We start from the raw sequence: 21,100 nt of genomic DNA, 5'->3' as shown, positions 1-21,100 counted from the left end.
TTTTTCTTATTTTCCATTTTGCGTAGTTCTTCCTTGTAATGACCAATTATGGATCCCATATTTTTTTTCGACTTGTAAACCAGTTACAGACATTCCACTTCTCAGAATTTCTGACGTTATTTTATCTATTGCTGCTACACGTTTATTTCTGTCTTTGTAAACATTTGCTTTGATGTTTCATAAGCATGGGCTCGGCCAGTACTGTTTGATTGGCAACTGAGCCTCTCTTATACCTGAAAGTCAGCTCTCCTTCGTAACTGGATTACAACTAGTCATGTTTACAGGGATTGTGATACCTAATCTTCTAAAAGTTAAAGTTAATCCGCTAAACAAGCAGAACTCCGTCCATAGTGCCACTCTGCCTCCGAAAAGTGTCTGAACCTCGAACTCTACTAACACAGGCACTGTCCAACACACCACTTGGTGCTTTTTATTGACATCATTAACGCTTCTTTCACCTTTAGATGGTGCACCAAGAGTAGGAGGCTGAGCTGGCAGGAGGCCACTGGCCCTTTCAAGACAAGAGGCAACAGTATCTAGCTTCCCAGTAAGTGAGGCAACAGAGGTTATGAGAACTTGTTGTGCCTTGACTAGTGTGTCGAGGTTACTTGCAGTGGTAGCCTGCTGAATGATCAAGCTATCGAAGCGTGCATCAAAGCGTGTTGTTAGTGCTGTACAGTGTGATTCCAAAGCAGCAACAGCCTTACGGAGTTTTGAAATTTCAGCTGATTCAGGAGGGCATAACGAGGAGGTTGACACTGGTTGTGGTGGTGGTGTCAGTGGAAGTGACTACGTGGCAGCGCGCGACCTTCTGGAACATCCATGCCAAACATTAACTCCTGCTTCACCACAACGAGGCCATTTCCAATGCACAGTCTCTGGAGTTGATGATAATTCTGACAATGAGGGGGAAGCATCAGTAACAGGTTTACGGTATGGAAAGGTGTGTGTGGAATGGGCTGCAGCACACCCGGCACACTTAGGTGAGGCAGAGCAATATCGGGAGATATGGCCAATACCCCAGCAGTTGAAACAGTTGGGCTGACCATCATTCATCCTGCGTAATTCACAAGGAGGGAGTCAAGGGAGGAAGGAAAACTCATAAACAGATGGTGGTGGTTTTTGTTTTCTCCATGTGATGACAATGCGATTAATAGGGTTCCCATTTTAAAGAAATCTTCGTGCACTGTATACACCAGGCAGTTCCTTAGCAAGGTTAGGGTCTGCTTCAATAGGGTAACGAGTAATGAGATATGTTAAATACTTACGGGGTCTGTCTATTGAATCTTGAATATCAAGGCTTATGGACAGAAATTCACCACCCTTCACCCTGCCAATGATGTCCTCACGACTCCTTGCAATATATACAAATTTAGATGTGATAGCAGACATCTTCACCTCTGCCAGCTCCTTATCAAGATTGAAGGTTTTGTTTACTTCAGTCAGCCATCGTAGTTTAGTGTCAGTGCTCAAATTTTCTTTGAAGACCAACCTAACATATTCATCATGGGGAGCAAAAGAAGGGGTAGCAGAGGAAGCACGACGTGTAGGGGTTGAGGCAGAGTGACATCACTCTTTTGTCTAGTAAAAGACTCTCGACATTTGGATGTTTTAGCAGCAGGAGACTGTGGAGCACTGCTAGTATCTGACCCATAATCCTCTGGGCGCTTCATGGGGGTATTAGCAACAGTACAGTGAAAGGTGTAGTATCACTAGAACTTCCACAAAAACTCTATTATATAGAGAGCTCACACAAAGCGTGTTTACAAACCGAGAGCCTCAGTGATTCCCCAGAGAGAGAGAGAGAGAGAGAGAGAGAGAGAGAGAGAGAGAGCGTGTTTACAAACCGAGAGCCTCAGTGATTCCCCAGAGAGAGAGAGAGAGAGAGAGAGAGAGAGAGAGAGAGAGAGAGAGAGAGAGAATAGTACACAGAGAAAGGAAACAGAAGTTAGTATCAATAAGAAAAGCAAAGGGGTCGCATACATAACCCAAAAAATACGAAAATATGGAGATATGAAAAAAGAAGGAAAAATGGCAATGGAGGTGTGAAAGAAAATATCAGAAACAGTGATTGTTCCAACAATATTTGCTTATGTAGAGAATCGGAGTGAAATTAGAGATAAATATTTGGAATATTTGGAAAACCTTGAATGCAAATTAATAAGAAATATGTACAAAGACCCATCAAGTACTCCATACTGGGACATCCGAGCAGAAACAGAAATATGGCCAGTGTTGCAAAATAGACTATAAAAAATAATGTTCTTCCATAAAATCATAAATTCCGATGACAATATGAATCAGAGAGATAATTGAAGATTAATTGCAGAACCCATATGGAAAGTGATGGCGCAGCAACATTGAAGAAATTTGTTGCAAAAATAGAAAGAAAATAAGACAAATAAAAAACTGAAGAAAAAAGGTCCTTAAGGAATAGATTTAGAAAATGGATATGGAAAAGATAGAGGAAGCTATTGAAGAAAAAAAGACAAGGATGAGAAAATGAGATTCATAGAAAGAAATTACCCACAGCCTTATATCAGATAAATGGATGTGGATAAGGTAATCCTTAAAATGATGGCAAGGTTAAACATGCTCAAACTAAAAGCAAATTTCAGGAGAAAATACACAGATGATGTGCGTGACCTTGGCAATACAGGAAGGCAATGCAGAAGATTAAATTTCATGGACAAAATTAGGAAAGTTAAAAGAACAAGATATTAGCGTGGGTACACAAAGTTGAAAAGTCCTGGTAGGGAGCTGGTGGCATACGTAAGGGCCCGGCCAGACCAAGCGCGCCTAGCGGCGAGGTTAGCGGCAAGAGGTTACGGCGGCAAATTGAAACCTTAGGTATCTTATGTAGGTGGCCAGATAGGAGGCGCGGGAAGCCTCGCCCCTCCTATCTGGCCACCTACATAACATACCTAAGGTTTCAATTTGCCGCGGGAACCTCTTGCCGCTAACCTCGCCGCTACCCGCGCTTGGTCTGGCCGAACCCTAAGTCGGGCCATGAATCTGTAAGGAGAGTTTAAAAAATTTCCAATTTACCACAATAGGTTGCCAAAACTAATAAAGTATTATCACAATTGATTTCAAGGTAGAATGGGGTAAAATCAAAAGTTAATATTTTCATTAAGATGCTTGTTTATGGTTAGAGGAAAAGGCTCAAGTAGTCCGTTGAGTATCATAGGATGCAATATCATTAAATGCCGCATGAACCGAGCCCGCGGGCGTGTAGATGACAGCCATCTTGGAGAGGCTCACTTGTCAATGTCGATTCAGTTGTCACCACTGTTTATTGTCAATATGCGGCACCGCAGGGATAACTATTACTATATCAAAGCGTAAGCACACAGAACATCAAACTGTTATACACACACACACACACACACACACACACACACATATATATATATATATATATATATATATATATATATATATATATATATATATATATATATATATATATATAATGTGTATGTGTGTGTAGATATACATATTTGTGTATATGCATAAAGACAATTATATGTACGTTTATAAACAAATATACATATAAAAACATATACTCACAAATATGTATATGCAAGAGAGATGGATCTATCATAACAACAGAGAGTGAAGAAAGGCAACGTTGGATGGATCACTTTAGTGAGGTCATGAATATGATACGAAGGAAATAATTTGATTGATATACCTGAAGCTGATAAACACCTTGATGTGCCCATCAATGAATTCTGTGTGTTTGAAGTCGAAGCTATTATTAAAAAAATCACGCGATGGAAAGCCCCTGGTTACAATGAAATAACTGCTGAGATGATATTGGCTGAAAATTAAGTGACTCCCAGAATACTTACAAGATTATTTTACAGAATGTGGCATGAAGAGGCAAAACCTGATGAATGAGAGTTAGGCGTGTTGGTGAAAAAAAAGAAAAAAGAAAAAAGAAAAAAAAGGTGACCTGACTGATTGCAATAATTACAGAGGCATCACACTTACGTCAGTTGTCATGAAAATATACAGCATGCTTATTCTAAAGAGACTGGAGAGAAAGATTGATGAAAAGATGAGATATGAACAAACAGGATTTGGAAAAGGAAGTTATATTGACCAAATATTCATTTTAAGACATGTGCAGCAATGCGTGGAATACAGAAATCCACTTTTGATGACATTTGTGGACTACGAAAAAGCCTTTGATAGTGTGCACCTGACAATTTTATGGAGTCCTGCGTTATTATGGAATTCTCCTTAAATATATAAATTTAATTAAGTCTGTTCATGAACACAAGTGCAAAGTTTCCGTTAGTGGAGTCTTATGAAATGAATTTCCAGTGAACAACAGAGTACTCCAAGGGAATGTGTTGTCATCTATGTTGTTTATCCTCCTCATGGATTTTTAAATGAGTAGAACAGTTGGAGATGGTGGAGGACTGGAATGGATTAGTAATGCGAAATTAGCAGACATAGAGTATGCTGACGATGCTGTCCTTATTAGCAGAACGCCACAGGATTTGAAATGCTTGCTTACCAGAATGTATGAAATTTCACATGAGGTTGGGCTCAAGATAAATAGAAGAAAGACAGAGGTGACGAGGACGGAATATGCAATGGAAGAGGAAATATCATTGGAAGGTGAAAGGATTAATCAGGTGGAATCATTTAAATATTTGGGAACTATGACCTCCAATACAGGGTCATTAGAACTGGAGTTTAGTGAAAGATTGAAAAAAAGAAAATCAGACTATAACAAGGCTGATTAAAATTTGGAAATCAATTCGCCTGAAATTACATAAAAATCAGACTATACAGTATACCAGTTTAGTGAGATCTGTGTTACTGTATGGGCATGAGACGTGGTATGGCAATGAAACAATCTCCAACAGATTTAGCAGATATGAGAACAAAGCCCTCATAAGATTATTGGGAGTTTAAAGCCAGGGCAGGATTAGAAATGAAACTATAAGATAGATTACCCGAGTGCCATATGTAAATGAGATTATGGTGAGTGATAGATGGAGAAGGTTTGGGCATGTTCTTTGCAATCCCCAAGAGAGATTGGTTCACCAAATGTTTAGCTGGGCTCCACAAGGTACTAGATGAGTTGGCAGACCCAAGACTACGTGGCTGAGAACTATGAAGCGTGAAGTGGGGGATGAGTGGAAAAGTATTGAATTAAAAGATCAACATAAAGACGACTGGCGAAATCTAACCGAGGACCATTGCGTCAATAGGTGTAGGTGATGATTACGATGATGATGATGTATATTCCAATATATATATATATATATATATATATATATATATATATATATAATATATATATATATATATATATATATATATATATATATATGCGAGTGTGCAGATATATATATTTGTGTATTCATGCATATACAGTAGATACAAATATATGTAGGCTTATAAACAAATATAATTTATAAACACATACACACAAATATGTATATGCAAATATATACTCATACATATACATACATACATACATATATATAAATACATATATATATGTATATATATATATATATATATATATATATACATATATATATGTTTATTAATATTGCAGGTTTCATGGCACTCGGATGGCTGCTTACTTTTACTATTTTATGCATATATATATATACATATATATATATATATATATATATATATATATATATATATATATATATATATATATATATATATTTCCCGTCACAGTGAACTGCATTCACGCGGAAACTACAATCTTCTATAAATTGCCCAAACTGCCATGTGTTACTTAGGGGAGGGGCTAGAAGGGTTGAATCTTTGTGTGTCGCATGTTAATACCTACCTAAATATTTAGGCGTTACTTTTGACGGGACACGTACACTATCTATATATATATATATATATATATATATATATATATATATATATATATATATATATGTGTGTGTGTCATCATAATCTGCCGTTACTAGTCCACTGTAGAACATAGCCTCAGACATGTCCTTCCACTTGCGTCCTTCCCGTTTTCTTAGTTCGTCAATCCATCGCCTTCTCCTCCTGTGCCTACTTTTGCAATCCCTAGGAACCCATTCTGTTATCCTTAATGTCCATCTCTTATCTGCCATTCTCATCATATGTCCTGCCCATGTCCATTCTTTTTCTTACATGTTAGAATATTCTTTACTTTTATTTGTTCTCGTATCCATGTTGCGCTTTTTCTGCCTCTTAGTGTTATTCCCATTATTATTCTTTCCTAAAGCTCTTTGAGTTGTAACTAGCTTATGTTCTCAGGCTTAAGTAAGCCTCCAAGTTACTGATGGATAAGTTTATATATATATATATATATATATATATATATATATATATATAAACTAAATATATTAAACACAAATAAAAATTATTCATATATATATATATATATATATATATATATATATATATATATATATATATATATATATATATATAAACTAAATATATTAAACACAAATCAAAATTATTATTTAGATATATATCTATTTAGTGTAACACATGAAAATAAAAGCTGAGCAAATCTCCAAGCGGTATGCAAATATTTTACGAAAAACTGTGTGCGCGACGTTTACTTACATTGATCACCATGCTAGCCACCCACCCACCCGTCACCCTTCAGAAAGACGGCGGTTTTGACGTATGAGATATCAAGTGGTAGGATATCTATGAGTATGAGTTTAGAAGCTTTGCACCTAAAAATTAGAACAGCTAATGAATGTAGACATAAGTTTGGGTACGCTAAAAAATCCGAGCAGGGATCTGGCTGCATTTATAGGTAGGGCAATGCATATAAAAGAAGAATTTAAGAAGTCCAAACTGACCACAAAAGGTTGCCAAAACTGATGATAGCAAGGTGTTATCCTATCTAATTTCAAGGTAGAAGGGAATAAAAGTAAAGATTGAGAATCTCATTACGATATTAATTTATTTAAGGCACAGGTAACATAAACTTAATAACAATAATAAGAATAAGCTTAGAAGCTTTTCACCTATCTATAAAGAGATAGAGTGCCCGCAAACTTATTTTGCGGAGTGAGCAATAAGGAACCAGGAACCATCAAATGATTGAGTGCCCGCAAACTTATTTTGCGGAGTGAGCAGTTCGGAACGAGGAATATATATATATATATATATATATATATATATATATATATATATATATATATATAGAGAGAGAGAGAGAGAGAGAGAGAGAGAGAGAGAGAGAGAGAGAGAGAGTGCATTAATCTATTCTATTTTTTCTTTCAGAAGAAACAGAAATGAAGACAAAAGATTTCTTCTTCTTCATTGTGCTTCAATTCGTCATACGGCGAGGGCAGACATCTGTACTAAGCTCTATAAAAAGAGCTTCCTTTGTTACATCGACAGAGTCTGCTACATTGGACACGTCTTATCAAGGTAACTAGAATGCAACTAAGTAGGAACGTTATCCAAGACTTTTACCTTTTTGTTCTGAGTTTGAAAGATTTTCCAGAAGGCAAGTATTTGATACATCCAATTTTGCACACATACATGCATACATATACTGTATATATATATATATATATATATGTGTGTGTGTGTGTGTGTGTGTGTGTGTGTGTGTGTGTGTGTGTGTGTGTGTGTGTGTGTGTGTGTGAGTGTGTGTGTGTATGAATGCCTAGATTCAAAGCAAAAAATTTGACGTTTCAGGATTTTTTTACCTATTTTCTATTTGTTCCAAATAGAGAGAGAGAGAGAGAGAGAGAGAGAGAGAGAGAGAGAGAGAGAGAGAGAGAACAAAAATCAGCAATGCTATTTGCAAATTCCAAGTTAAAAATCTCGAGCATTCGAAGTAAAAAAAATCCAGTCTCAATAAAACAACAATTACTTTTTTTTTTTTTCTCCAGGCTGTGAATATAATGGGAAGCAATATAACCACACCGAGAGGCTCCCAGGTTGCTTCAAGGTGTACTGCATCCAAGGGAAATGGCTCCAGGAAGGATACATAGACTGGAATTGTGAGTTTTGAATTACAAGTTGAGAGTTCGATGCTAGAGTGCGTGCAATGTCAGGTACAGACTTGGAATAAACGATTGTTACGTTTATGAAATTGTCAAGTAAAAGTTTCCTATTGTAAAAGCGTGTCTTCCATTATGAAAATGCTAATGCATAAATAGAAAGAGGTAGAATTTCTATACGAATCTTTTTTTTTTTTTATTCTGCATACTATATTTTAAGCATAATAGCGAAAACAAACTACATGCACAAATGCATACATCTACTCAATTAATCATGCCACTAACATGAACAAAACAATACTAATGCGTAAATAGAATGAGATAGATTTCTAGAAGAGTCCTTTTTTCTATACTGCATACTATATTGTAAGCAAAATAACGTAAACAAACTGCATGCCAAATACATGTATTTACTCAAATACCCATTATAACACTCGCACGAACGTAATTACTCAAGGCCACATATCACTAAATTGAGAGGAATTCTGTGTATCTATCTCCAGATAATCTATTACTGTTCCAGGTATGTTTTGCAGTGCGTACTGGGACCCCCACCTCGTAACTTTTGACAGATCGTTCTACGATTTCCAGGGACCCTGTGAATACGCCTTGGCTCAAGAAGGGACTTCCAGAAGACCTCGATACGCAGTCAACACGAAATTCATGTATTTAACTAATACTGTGTTGCGTGTAAGCAGCTCCTTCCACACGATGGGAAGACATTGATACCAAGTATAAACTATTGTCTGACAAAACTCTGACTGCACTCTCCCCTCAAGCAATACGTTCTCTTGTCTGTGCCTACTGTCTAGCTTGGTCTGTTTGATCTGGTAACACTGTTTCAAAGCGAGAGAATTATGGGCAAATCAGTGTGCCCGCCCTGGATTTGCTCATCGTGTGGAAGGGGCTTGTGTGCTGGATAGTATGAAAGAGGGAGTGTTTAAAGTGTCAAGTATTTGTATTAGATCTTTCTTTCTGCTTAAAATAACTTCACATTTACTAGCGTTTCTTATCTTTCAAGTCCGTAAAGCAAGCAGCATTGGTTCATATGCAACCTTTCCTATCTATCTAGTGGATTTTCTTCCAGTCTAAAGTCCGTGCTTCAATGTTTTCTTTAAACAACAATGATGCAAATCATATTTGGCTTCAACGTATAAAATTATGGATAATTAAGTGTCGAGGCTTGAAATTATATCGAACTCTAAAATAGTCATAGTTTATGAATAAAAGATAATAGCCCACAAATCCATTTGATTCAAGAAAGCAAGACGATGAAACTAAGTAAACTGTCAACTAACCAGATTAAATAAATATAATTCTTAAATCTCCAAGCTCGCATATCACACTTTCACTGATAGAATTTTCAAAATATAGCGGACTTTAACATCCTTATGCAGAGGTGCTCGGTGGAGTTTTCAAGGCTTATATAATGTTATTAGAGATGTATAGAATAATAAGATTTTAAGAAAACTAAAGTATAGGCAGAAGCATTTCTATAAAAAAAACGCTTATATTATTATCATTATTAGCTAAACTACAAACCTAGTTTGAACAGCAAGATGCTATAAGCCCAATTGATCCAACAGGGAAAATAGCCCAGCGAGGAGAAAAAATAAGGAAACTGATAGAATACTGTGCCAGAGTGTACCATCATTCATTAATTCATTTAAAGCTCCACAATTATATTTTCCAGTGAGTGCTCGGGTGGTGCTTCGTGTGTCGGACCAAGTACTTTTAAGGACAGCGAGAAAACTCTCATTGAAATGGGTGCTTTTGGATGGGGAGTGCCAGACCTTTTCAAGGTAAATATCATAGCTAAGTTGTACACCTAAAGAGCTGTTTATTTATTTTGATGTCCCCCGTGTCTACTGTATACTTTTCATGTTTATTCTATTAAAGAGGCTTGGTATTTCCTCTAAACCCGTTCTCCAAAATTCTTCTGTATATATTTCTTTGACCAATTAAAGGATTTTCTCTTGTCGAAATTCCAAAATTTTCTTAAACTGGTCATATACAGTATATCATCTCTTGGATTGATCCCATATTTATCTCCTGAAATTATTATTATTACTTTTCTTTTAACATATCTATTAAATATTTTTTTTTATTTCAAACATAATACAGTAAAGAAAAAATCAACATACGCATTCTATGTCGAGTAACAATCTTACTACAAATCCAGAAACGCTAATAAGGTTTACTTTTCAATAATTCTTGACAGCTAAAAGTCAATGGCGTATTATACGAGGTTCCCGACTCTATCCCACGACTGGTGAAGGAGGGGGGAAAAGAACAACCCGTTTTTGCTTGGAGATACAACAACTGCATTCGCCTGCTTGGATCAAGTAAAATTGCTGTAAGTTTTCAAGAGGATTTTTATTTTGTAGAGAGTTATAAAGCATAGTTGTATTTTGCAGAGAAACCTAGAAAGAATTAATTGAGCAGATTTTTAAAAGGCATTATATTTTAACAGACTACTTTAACCTATCTAGAAACGCGGATAAAAAACAAGGTTATCCGCGAAAAGGGGAGTGATGGTATTTCTTTAAGAGAACCAAATAATTTATTCTTAGGTTTCTTATTTTCTGTAAATCATTGGCAACAATATCGACAGACGTCACAAAGTCAGGTCATAACTGGGAGAGGAGCTTACCCAATTTCTCGACCTGATTTCGATATTAGCCGTATGGTACGCTATGCATTTGAGTTGGGGACGCAAATGGGGTGAGGCCCCAATGTTATACAACGAGATTACAGTGAAAAGAGATTGCAAAGGAGGTAAAACTAAAGGGGAGGCAAATAGGGACAGAAAAGACGCTGAAAAGATTCCTTTATTAATGCCTACAGTCCACCATGTGAGGTACAATAACGGCGGTACCCCTCAATAGGGTCTCATGCGTGATCCAAAGAGGATCTTCTATCTTGGTCATATGCTTTCATGATCATCATCACTAATCGAGAGACTCATTCCACAACAAAAATATCTCATTTCCCCAGGTGGAAAAATGCGGGTCATCACTGGCAATCTGGGCCTCTCCCGAATTTCATGGATCCTTGTTCGGTTTGTGTGGATTTTACGACGGTTATATCGCTAACGACTTCACGAGGAGAGATGGAACTGCATCCCCAGTGGAACAGTTCTCTACAGATTTCACCAGCTCATGGGAGGTAGATGACTTTTCATTTTACTCTTGTTCTTGTGATAAAATGACTGAAGGGGGTATGAATGCCCCCCAAGCATGTTCAGTGTTTTATGAAAAGTGTATCTTGCCTTTATGTATTAATCTCATAAAAAGCTGTAGGTTAAACTGGTAACACAATAGGTTAATTCCAAATTATGATATTATAAAATGATCATACCTCCTGTGGCCGCGGGGGCATAAAAACAATTAGAATAGCGCCAACGTATCCCTGCGTGTCGTAAGAGGCGCCTAAAAGGGACGGGACGAGGGGACTGGGAACCCCCTCTCCTGTATTATATACTCCTGTGAGACATCAAAGAGGTGGAGCTGGGGGGAGAGTGACTGCTCCCGCACTCTAGTTTTGGGACGTCTGAATGTGCGTGGATGTAGTACGATAGAGTAAAAGAATAGAAGGATGGATATATTGGCTTAGTGTGAGACAAAGATAAAAGGGAAGGGTGAAATGATGTTTGGTGGACTGGTAGAGTGTCTGGGACTGAAAGGGGAAGAGCAAGGGAGGGTGTGGTTTTATTGCTGAGTGAATGGATGACAGGTAAAGTAGTGGAATAGAAGGAGATATCATCAAAGTTAATGTGGGTAAGGGTTAGGTTGGGTAGGGAATGTTGGGCTTTTATTAGTGCGTATGGGCCTGGTTGTGAGAAAAGTGAAGAAGAGCAGAATGAGTTCTGGAATGAATTAACTAGGTGTGTAGAAGGACTGGGTAGAAAGAATTATGTAGTGGTCATGGGTGACTTAAATGCTAAAGTGGGCACTGGAGAGGTAGAAGGTGTTATTGGGAAGTATGGTGTACCAGGTGAAAATGTGTGGTGAGAGACTGGTAGATATGTGTTGAGCAAGAGATGGTGATAAGTCCTAGCTTTTTCCAAAAGTATGATAAAAACAAGTATACATGGGTAAGAGTGGCAAATGGAAGAGTGGTAGAAAGGGCATTAATGGATTATGTATTGATAACTAAAATAATCTTTGGAAGACTGAAAGACGTGCACATGTTTAGGGGTATGGCTAACAGTGTGTCTGATCCTTTTTTAGTGGGAGGAAAATTAGTTGTAGCAAAAGAGCGGGGGAATAGAGTGGGGGATGTAAAAGGGAGCTAGTGAGAATTGAAGAGTAAATAAAACCGGAAGTAAAAAGTGAATATCAAGAAAGGTTGAAAATGGCATATGACAGTGAAAGTAAGAGAAACTGGTAATTTAGAGGAGTGGAAGTTAGTAAAAGAAAATTTTGTTGGGATTGTAAGTGATGTGTTTAGCAAGAAATTTGTTGGAGGCAGCATGACGAAGGGCAGTGGATGGTGGAATGGAGTGAAGGTAAATGTGAAAGAGAAAAAGAGGGCATTTGAAAAATGGCTGCCATATAATAGTGTAGAGAAGTATGAAAGATATAGAGAGAAAAATGTGGAAGGAAAGTGCAAGGTAACTGAAGCAAAGAGGGCAGCTGACCTGAGGTGGGGTCAGGGATTGGTTCGTTCATATGAAGAGAATATGAAGAAGTTTTGGAAAGAAGTGAAGAGAGTAAGGAAGGCTGGTTTGAGAATTGAAGAGACAGTGAAAGATGGAAATGGAAGGTTGTTAAAAGGAGGGGAGGCAAGGAAAAGATGGGCAGAATATTTTGAAAGTTTACTGAATATTTAAGGAAGCAGATATAATTGCTGTTGCAGGTGTTGAGGTGCAAGTGATGGGAGATGAGAATGAGAGATTACAAGAGAGGAAGTGAAGAGAGCCCTAGATGAAAGGAGAGTAGGAAAAGTATCTGGGTTGGATGGTGTGAGAGCTGAGATGTTGGAGGAAGCTGGTGTGACTGTGCTTGAATGGTTGGTGAGATTGTTTTAATATGTATTTTGTGTTGTCAATGGTACCAGTAGACTGGGTTTGTGCATGTATTGTACCACTATACAAGGGTAAGGGAGAAGTGCATGAGTGTTGTAATTCAAGGGGTAATAGTTTGTTGAGTGTGGTTGGAAAAGTGTATGATAGAGTACTGATTAATAGGATTAAGGATAACACAGAGAATGCAATCTTAGAACTACAGGGTGGTTTTAGATGCGGTAGGGATTGTATGAATCAGATTTTTACAGTTAGGCAGATATGCAAGAAATATTTAGCAAAAGGTAAGGAGGTGTATGTTGCGTTTATGGATCTGGAGAAAGCATATGATAGAGTTGATAGGGAAGCGATGTGGAATGTGATGAAATTATATGCAATTGGTGGAAGGTTGTTGCAAACAGTGAAAAGTTTCTACAAAGGTAGTAAAGCATGTGTTAAGATAAGAAATGAAGTGAGCGATTGGTTTCCGGTGAGAATGGGGCTGAGACATGGATGTGTGATGTCACCATGGATGTTTAACTTGTATGTTGATGGAGTGGTGAGAGAGGTCACAATGCTCGAGTGCTTGGACGAGGATTGAAACTGGTAGATGAGAATGATCATGAACGGGAGGTAAATCAGTTGTTGTTTGCTGATGATACTATACTGGTTGCAGACACGAAAGAGAAGCTTGGCCGATTAGTGACAGAATTTGGAAGGGAGTTGAGGGTTAATGTGGGTAAGAGTAAGGTTATGAGATGTGCGAGAAGGGAAGGTGATGCGAGGTTGAATGTCATGTTGAATGGAGAGTTACTTGAGGAGGGGGATCAGTTTAAGTACTTGGGGTCTGTTGCTGCAGCAAATGGTGGAGTGGAAGCAGATGTACATCAGAGAGTGAATGAAGGATGCTAAGTGTTGGGGGCAGTGAAGGGAGTGGAAAAGAATAAGGGTTGGGCATGAATGTAAAGAGAGTTCTGTATGAGAAAGTGATTGTACCAACTTTGCTGTATGGATTGGAGTTGTGGGGAACGAAAGTGACGGAGAGACAGAAATTGAATGTGTTTGAGATGAAGTGTCTAAGGAGTATGGCTGGTATATCTCGAGTAGATAGGGTTAGGAACGAAGTAGTGAGGGTGAGAACGGGTGTAAGAAATGAGTTAGCAACTAGAGTGGATATGAATGTGTTGAGGTGGTTTGGCCATATTGAGAGAATGGAAAATGGCTGTCTGCTAAAGAAGGTGATGAATGCAAGAGTTGATGGGAGAAGTACAAGAGGAAGGCCAAGGTTTGGGTGGATGGATGGAGTGAAGAAAGCTCTGGGTGATAGGATAGATGTGAGAGAGGCAAAAGAGCGTGCTAGAAATAGGAATGAATAGCGAGCGATTGTGTTGCAGTTCCGGTAGGCCCTGCTGCTTCCTCCGGTCGCATTGGATGACCGCGGAGGAGGTAGCAGCAGTAGGGGATTCAGCTTTAAGAAGCTTTATCTGTGGTGGATAACGGGGAAGAGTGGGCTGTGGCACTCTAGCAGTACCAGCCAAATTTGATTGTGTCCCTTGTCAGGTTGGGGGGAACAACGTAGAGAGGAAGGTTCTCCCTTTTTTACTCATTTGTTTGATGTTGGCTATCCCCTAAAATTGGGGTAAGTGCCTTGGTATATGTATGTATAATTTACACACACACATACACACACACACATATATATATATATATATATATATATATATATATATATATATATACATATATATATATATATATATATATATATATATATATATATATATATATATATATATAAATATTATATATATACATATATATATATATATATATATATATTATATATATATATATATATATATATATATATATATATACATATATATATACTGTATATAATGGATTTTGATCAAAGTGAAAAAATCTATTTTTGGGTGAGAGGGCCATGTCGTCCTGATGGGAGGGTTCCTTTAGGTAGCCTTCTAAGGGATATTTGCTACAGTGATACTCCCAGAGAATTAAACTGAAGGTCTCCAGGATTCTAACTCCTGGAGCGAGTATCCAATAAACGATATCGCATATCAGGAGACATATTCTAGATACGACACATGGGAATCTTCACCCTGAATAGATTTAACTCTTCGATGTAAGGGGGAAGAGTGGCAAAAGAAAGAGGTGCCGTTCTAGGTACCTGGTGGACCTCCTTCCCTACTACTAACGCAACGCCATTCCTTTTCTTGCCGTTAAGCAGAAATGGCCACAGATAAAGTAATTTTGGGAGGGGTCAGCAAAAGGGTGGGTCTATCAGGACGACATGGCCCTTTCACCCAGAAATAGATTTTTCAATTTGATCAAAATCCGTTTTTTGGGCCCAGGCCATGTCGTCCTGATGGAAGTATACTAGAGAATTGTCTTGAAATTACTATTATGTGCCTTCAACCTTGAATAAATTTCCTTATCTGGTCTACTAGATCTTTATATGAAATTCCAGAAATCTGTCATTTCCACTAAGCCTGGAGCTGGTTTAGTGCTTCCTGCCCCCAGCAGGGAAAATGTCGATATTGACAATAAGGATTCAATGTTTGTATTTCCGTTGGAACAAAAGGGAAAACTTTGGAGCTTACCCTTTTTACTTACCATGAGAATGTAAGTTTCATTCCTTCAGAAATCATTATTGTGATTTCAAGATATAAGCCCTATACATGGATTAAATAAAACTCTAGTGTATTTTATTAGTCTATAACTGAGGGAGCAGTAATAAGACGGGAATACGTTTTAAGTACTTTGTTACGCAACTAATTTATCAAATGTAGTTTCAACAAAATATGAATCTGATCCAGCATTACAACACAACAAAGTCCATATTTTCTCGTGTAGAAAAAAAATATAAATAGATTATTGGAATAACGCCACTCAATGGAGATGTGAAATCAAATCTATCTGACATGTTCAGATGTTTGGAAATGCTTAAACACTGTGACACAAACGTTCATTCGGCATTGGTATATTGGTCAGATATGCACCTACATAGAACAGCATGTTAATCAGAGCTGTGATCTGCACGAGAGGGTAGGTATACCCATGCACCCAATGCACTGTAAAGTCCCAAAACAGTCCACTGTTCATCGCAGCACTAGACGACGGGTTTAATGACACTACCCGCCACCACCACAAAGTGTTTTATTTCATGTACTTGCTTCGCGTAATGTTTGTAGAAGACCCTGGATGATCTCCACCCAGTGTATGAGCGTAGTCTTCCAAAGTCCATATGTTGAAAGAAGTTCAACGGAGAAGCAACTTTCCTCGGATCGTGACCTGCGGGTGTACTGTCAGGATCTGCTCTGCGAATAAAGTAGGTGAGCTCCGCTCTCAGTTGTCTTAAAGATAGTTTTGATCCTGAAGTTTTGCCTCTGAAGAGCTGTCCTCCCTTGAAGTTTAAAGTTCTTCGAAGATAAACCTTAAGACACTCTACTGGGCACAGAGGCATCTTCCTTCAATGGGCAGATTCTCCAAGGACCCCACTACTCGGTGGGTAGCTCGTTCATGGAAAGAAAGGCAGGATCAGGAAATAGGTTCAGTTCTCCTGAGTCTAGGAACTAAATATGGCCTTCGTTTCTGGATAAGGCCACTATTTCACTAACTCTAGCCCGTGAGGCTATTGCAAACAGAAAAATTACTTTCTGTGTTAAATCCTTTAAGAGTACAATCCTCATTGTCTAGGATTGAAGCATAGTGAAAGACTTTGTCCAAAGACCACATGATGGGCTTTGGTGGGGTTGCTGGCTTGAGTCTAGCGCATGCTTTCGGGATCTTATTAAAGATTTCACCAGAGAGGTCCACCTCAAAAGCATACAGAAGTGGTCTAGCCAGGGCTGATTAACAAGAGGTAATTGTAGTGGAGGTCAGGCCTTGATCGTGTAGGTGTATGAAGAATGCAAGACAGAAATCTATCGATATCTCTGTCGGTTTCCTTGCTTTCACAAAGGACACACATTTCTTCCATGACAATTCGTATTGTCTCCTAGTGAAACTTGACTTACTCCTCGATGAAGTCAACTTTATCCTTCGAGATCCCAAACTTTTTGTTAGCTGCTAGGGCGAGAAAATCACGAGATGTAGGTTGCTGGTTCTCGAGGATGAAGCGTAGACAGTCGACTACTGGACCAGTTAAGATAATGCTGGATTCGGCAGAGGAAACAGCTTCAGATTCAGCTCTAGGACTTGAGGGAACCAATTGCTTTTGGGCCACTTGGGGGCTACTACTGCTGCTGTCCCTCTGAAGGATCTTAGCTTGTCGAGGACTCTTAGCAGGAGATTGGTTCGTAGAAACAGGTAAATGGGATTCCACCTGTTCCAATTGAGGGACATGGCATCCAACGCTTCTGCTTGAGGGTCCATGTAAGGGGCTACGTAACCAGATAGCTTCTTGTTGTCGCTCGTTGCAAAGAGGTCGATCTGCAGTTCTGGGACTTTTTCCGAGATGAAGGAGAATGAGTCTGCGTCTAGGGACCATTCTGTCTTTATGGGCTTTCGCCTGGATAGAGCGTCCACCGTCACATTGCGGAACCCTTGTCGGTGAACTGCTCATAGGTGCCATCCCCTCCTCCTTGCCAGGTAGAAAATGGCTAACATCACATGGTTGATGTGGGGTGATCTCGAGCCTTGTCGATTTAGACACTTTACTATCACCTCGTTGTCCAGGACAAATCTGATATGGATTGATCTGCGAGGGGATAATCTCTTCAATGTCAGGAAAACTGCCATAGCTTCCAAAATTTTGATATGAAAAGTTTTGAACTGGTGCGACCAATTCCCTTGCACTTTTTTTTTTGTCATGAGAATGGTCTCCCCATCCTTCCAAGGAGGCATCCGTGTGTATCACCACTGATGGTTGTGGTGGTTGCAGGGGAATTGTCCATGCTAGGCTCTTGGCTGTTGACCACAGCCTTAACTGCGTAGGCAACAAGGTCAGAGTCAACCTTAGTTGATCTCTTTGAGCGTCTGATGCGTATTTCCTCCAGACTCCTGACGTATCTTTCAGACGTGCCTTTAGCACAGGGTCTGTAACTGCTCCAAACTGGAGAGAGCCTAGTACTCTTTCCTGTTGGCATCCTGAAATCCTCTTGTGATGGATTAGTCTCCTGACAGATCCCGCTATTTCTCTCCTCTTCTTGGATGGAATGGACTTTAAGTTCCATTGGATTCCTAGCCACTGGAACTGTTGAGCTGGAGAGAGACGAGACTTCTTGCAATTGATCTTGAAGCCCAGGTGTTCCAAAAACTGGAACACCTTGCTGGCTGCTTGCAGACAAGTAGTCTTGGATGCTGCCCATACCAACCAATCGTCTAGATATGCTACCACTTGAACTCCTTCGGTGCGTAGCTGTTGGACGATTGTGTCTGCTAGCTTCGTGAATATCCTTGGGGCTGTGTTCAGTCTGAAGGACATTGCTCTGAAGACAAACTTCTTCTTCTATAGTTTGAATCCCAGGTAGGAGGAGAAAGGGCGACTCATCGGGAGATGCCAGTAAGCATCTGCTAGGTCTATTGAGACCGTGTATGCCCCTTTTGGCAGAAGGGTCCTTATGTGTTGCAAAGTAAGCATCCGGAACTTGTTGTTCTCGATGAACTTGTTGAGTGGAGACAAGTCTAGAATGACTCTGAGTTTGTCTGTGTCTTTCTTGGGAACACAAAACAGCCTTCCCTGGAACTTGATGGACCTCGCTTTCCTTATTACCTTCTTGTTCAAGAGTTCTGAGGCATATTCTTCCAACAAGGGGGTGGAGTGTTGGAAGAATTCTGGAAAACAGGGTGGAGTTCTGCTCCATTTCCACCCGAGTCCATTCGTGATTAGGCTGTGGGCCCAGGGATCGAAGGTCCAGCGGTCCCGAAAGTGATGCAGTCTGCCCCCTACCTGGAACCCCTCATTGCTTGGGGGGTCCTGCGGATTTGTTTCTGCGACCACGTCCTCCTCGGCCCTGAGAGAAATTACCTCCTGGAGAACTTCTCTTAGGGCCTTTTCCTTTCTGACTGGGGCGAGAGTAAGTCGACTGCCTCTCAAAGGTAGGGTTAAAGACTGTTGACTGGGCTACCAGTTGTTGAGGGACCATCTGGAAGGTGGTCTGAAGCATCGTGGTCATAGTCATGGCGGGGAGTTGTGCATGTCTACATGGTCTCCTTGCCTTTTTATTCTTGGGCTGGGGACCTCCCTCCGAGGAAGATTTCCTTTTCGAGGTCATGCCCCACTTTTGGAGAAGGTTCCTGTTCTCCGTGGCTGCTCTGGCAATGATCTCTTGGACCAGTTCCTGTGGGAAAAGGTCTTAACCCCAGATGCTCGAGGTAATCAGCTTCCTTGGTTCGTGTCTGATGGTTGCTAAGGCCAAGACGAACTCTCTGCAGGCTCTCCTCGCTCTGAGGAAAGCATATAAGTCTTTCACAAGGGTACCCATGTGAGACTTAGCCAGGAAGATGAACATTTCTGGGGCATTATGTTGACTTGCACTCATTTCCAGACAGTACTGATGAGAGAGGTAAGCCGCAAGTCTCTCCTTCGATTCCCGTTCCTTCCTCAGAAGATGGTCTGGCAACTTCGGAAGGTTCTCATTGTACTGTTGGCCTGCTATCTCTGGATCCAACTTAGAGACGGAGAAGATTAGGTGGACATCCTTCCACTTCTCCTCGCAGGAAGGCAGTGTTAGAGAGAATGGCTTGCATTCCTCTAGGGTTGGGCATGGTTTTCCCTCATCGACTGCCTTGACGGCAAAGTCTGGTGCTTTCTCCGAAAAGGGGAAAGAGATGGAGGAAGGGACAAGAATGGTGGGGTGTCTCTTGCTCAGTGCTGAGACTTTTATGTACCCGGCTCCCTTCATGGCCTTCAGGAGGATGGCTTGCGCCTTCTCATGTTCGAAAACAATGACCTCTTTGGGGACCGTTTCCTCACGGGCTGCATTTTCATCCCGCAGTCTCACATAGCACTCTGGATAGGCCGAAAAGTTAGCCCAGAACTCAAGGTCTTCAATCTGCCTGGCCCCCAACTTCTCAGAGACGAACAGTTCCCCATTCATCATAGGCATATGCTCTGCATACCTCCAGGGATTTGTTTCGGAGCAGTGAGGGAGATTTGACACTTTAAGAGGCTTCTTAGCAGTGCCCTTGGTGGATCCGAAGCGGTCTGCCTTCTCCTGCAACAGTTTTTGCTACTGCTTGAGCGATTCCCACATCATCTCTTGTTCCCATTGGAACAATTCCCTCATCCGTTGATCAGATGATAGAATCTCTTCATTTGTGGTGACCTGGGCAACTGGTTGTGGAGTTGGGGCCGAGGATGTTGACGGCAGAGGTTGTTATGGCGTCACAGCAAACTGAGGGTTTTCCGTTGCCGTTGACACGGATCCTTCTTCCTCCGCTTGTGGAGGGTCCATGATTTCTTTAGGGCCACCTTGCAGTAGGTCCTGTTCGGTGTCGGTGGACACTTCTGACATCCTCTCTTAGTGGATGTCCATGCCTTCCAGTGCCTTATTAATGTCCGAGTCAATCTTCAGTTGTACGAAGGGGGACCGGAGCTATTCCTGGGGCACCACCGTACTCGGCAGAGCCTTGGGAACAGTAGGCACCTTAGGGAGTCATTGGGTAAGTACGGTCCTGGAGAGTTCTTCTGGAACCCTCTTACCCGTTTGCAAAGGGTGTCCCTTGCTGTATCCCTAGTCTCTATAGTAACTAGGGGTGTTTCGCCGAAGCCGTTGGCCAGCAGGGTTGAGCAGGTGGGGCAACCCTTCGGGTCCCAATACCTTAGGAGTTAGGACTCCTGACACGATGCAGCAGGGGGCATGAGTCCTACGCTCCGTGCGACCACAAAAGTCTTTCCCCTTGTGGTTGCAAAGGCTCCTCCTCTAAAGGAAAAGACCAAATGAGTATTCTATGCTTTTTATATCAGTGATATAAAAGCATACAGTATTTGATAACAATAGTAATCACTATTGTTTATGGTAGCTTAGGATATTAAGCTTGAAAGGAAGTAGAAAAGAATATTCAACCTCAATAGAATATCGTGGTCCCAACAATTGTCTATGATAGGAAACACAGAGTATGT

At 40.2% G+C, this 21,100-nt stretch overlaps 1 protein-coding gene across 3 annotated transcripts in view; it reads left to right on the top strand.

Annotated features, from left to right (window-relative positions):
* LOC137648456 (uncharacterized) overlaps window positions 1-21,100 on the top strand; it is a 71,937-nt gene that overhangs the window by 7,906 nt on the left and 42,931 nt on the right. For 2 of the 3 annotated variants that reach the window (XM_068381375.1, XM_068381373.1), the window contains exons 2-7: window positions 7,276-7,425; window positions 7,896-8,006; window positions 8,530-8,671; window positions 9,700-9,808; window positions 10,228-10,362; window positions 11,004-11,174. In XM_068381375.1, the coding sequence (XP_068237476.1) occupies window positions 7,287-7,425; window positions 7,896-8,006; window positions 8,530-8,671; window positions 9,700-9,808; window positions 10,228-10,362; window positions 11,004-11,174 (807 nt within the window). In that variant the 5' untranslated portion in view covers window positions 7,276-7,286. The remainder of the gene's footprint in view (window positions 1-7,275; window positions 7,426-7,895; window positions 8,007-8,529; window positions 8,672-9,699; window positions 9,809-10,227; window positions 10,363-11,003; window positions 11,175-21,100) is intronic. The other variant, XM_068381374.1, reaches the window with a different exon arrangement.

Source organism: Palaemon carinicauda, chromosome 10, assembly GCF_036898095.1.
Source record: "Palaemon carinicauda isolate YSFRI2023 chromosome 10, ASM3689809v2, whole genome shotgun sequence".
Lineage (NCBI taxonomy): Eukaryota > Metazoa > Arthropoda > Malacostraca > Decapoda > Palaemonidae > Palaemon > Palaemon carinicauda.
This window is presented reverse-complemented; position numbering and strand designations above follow the sequence as displayed.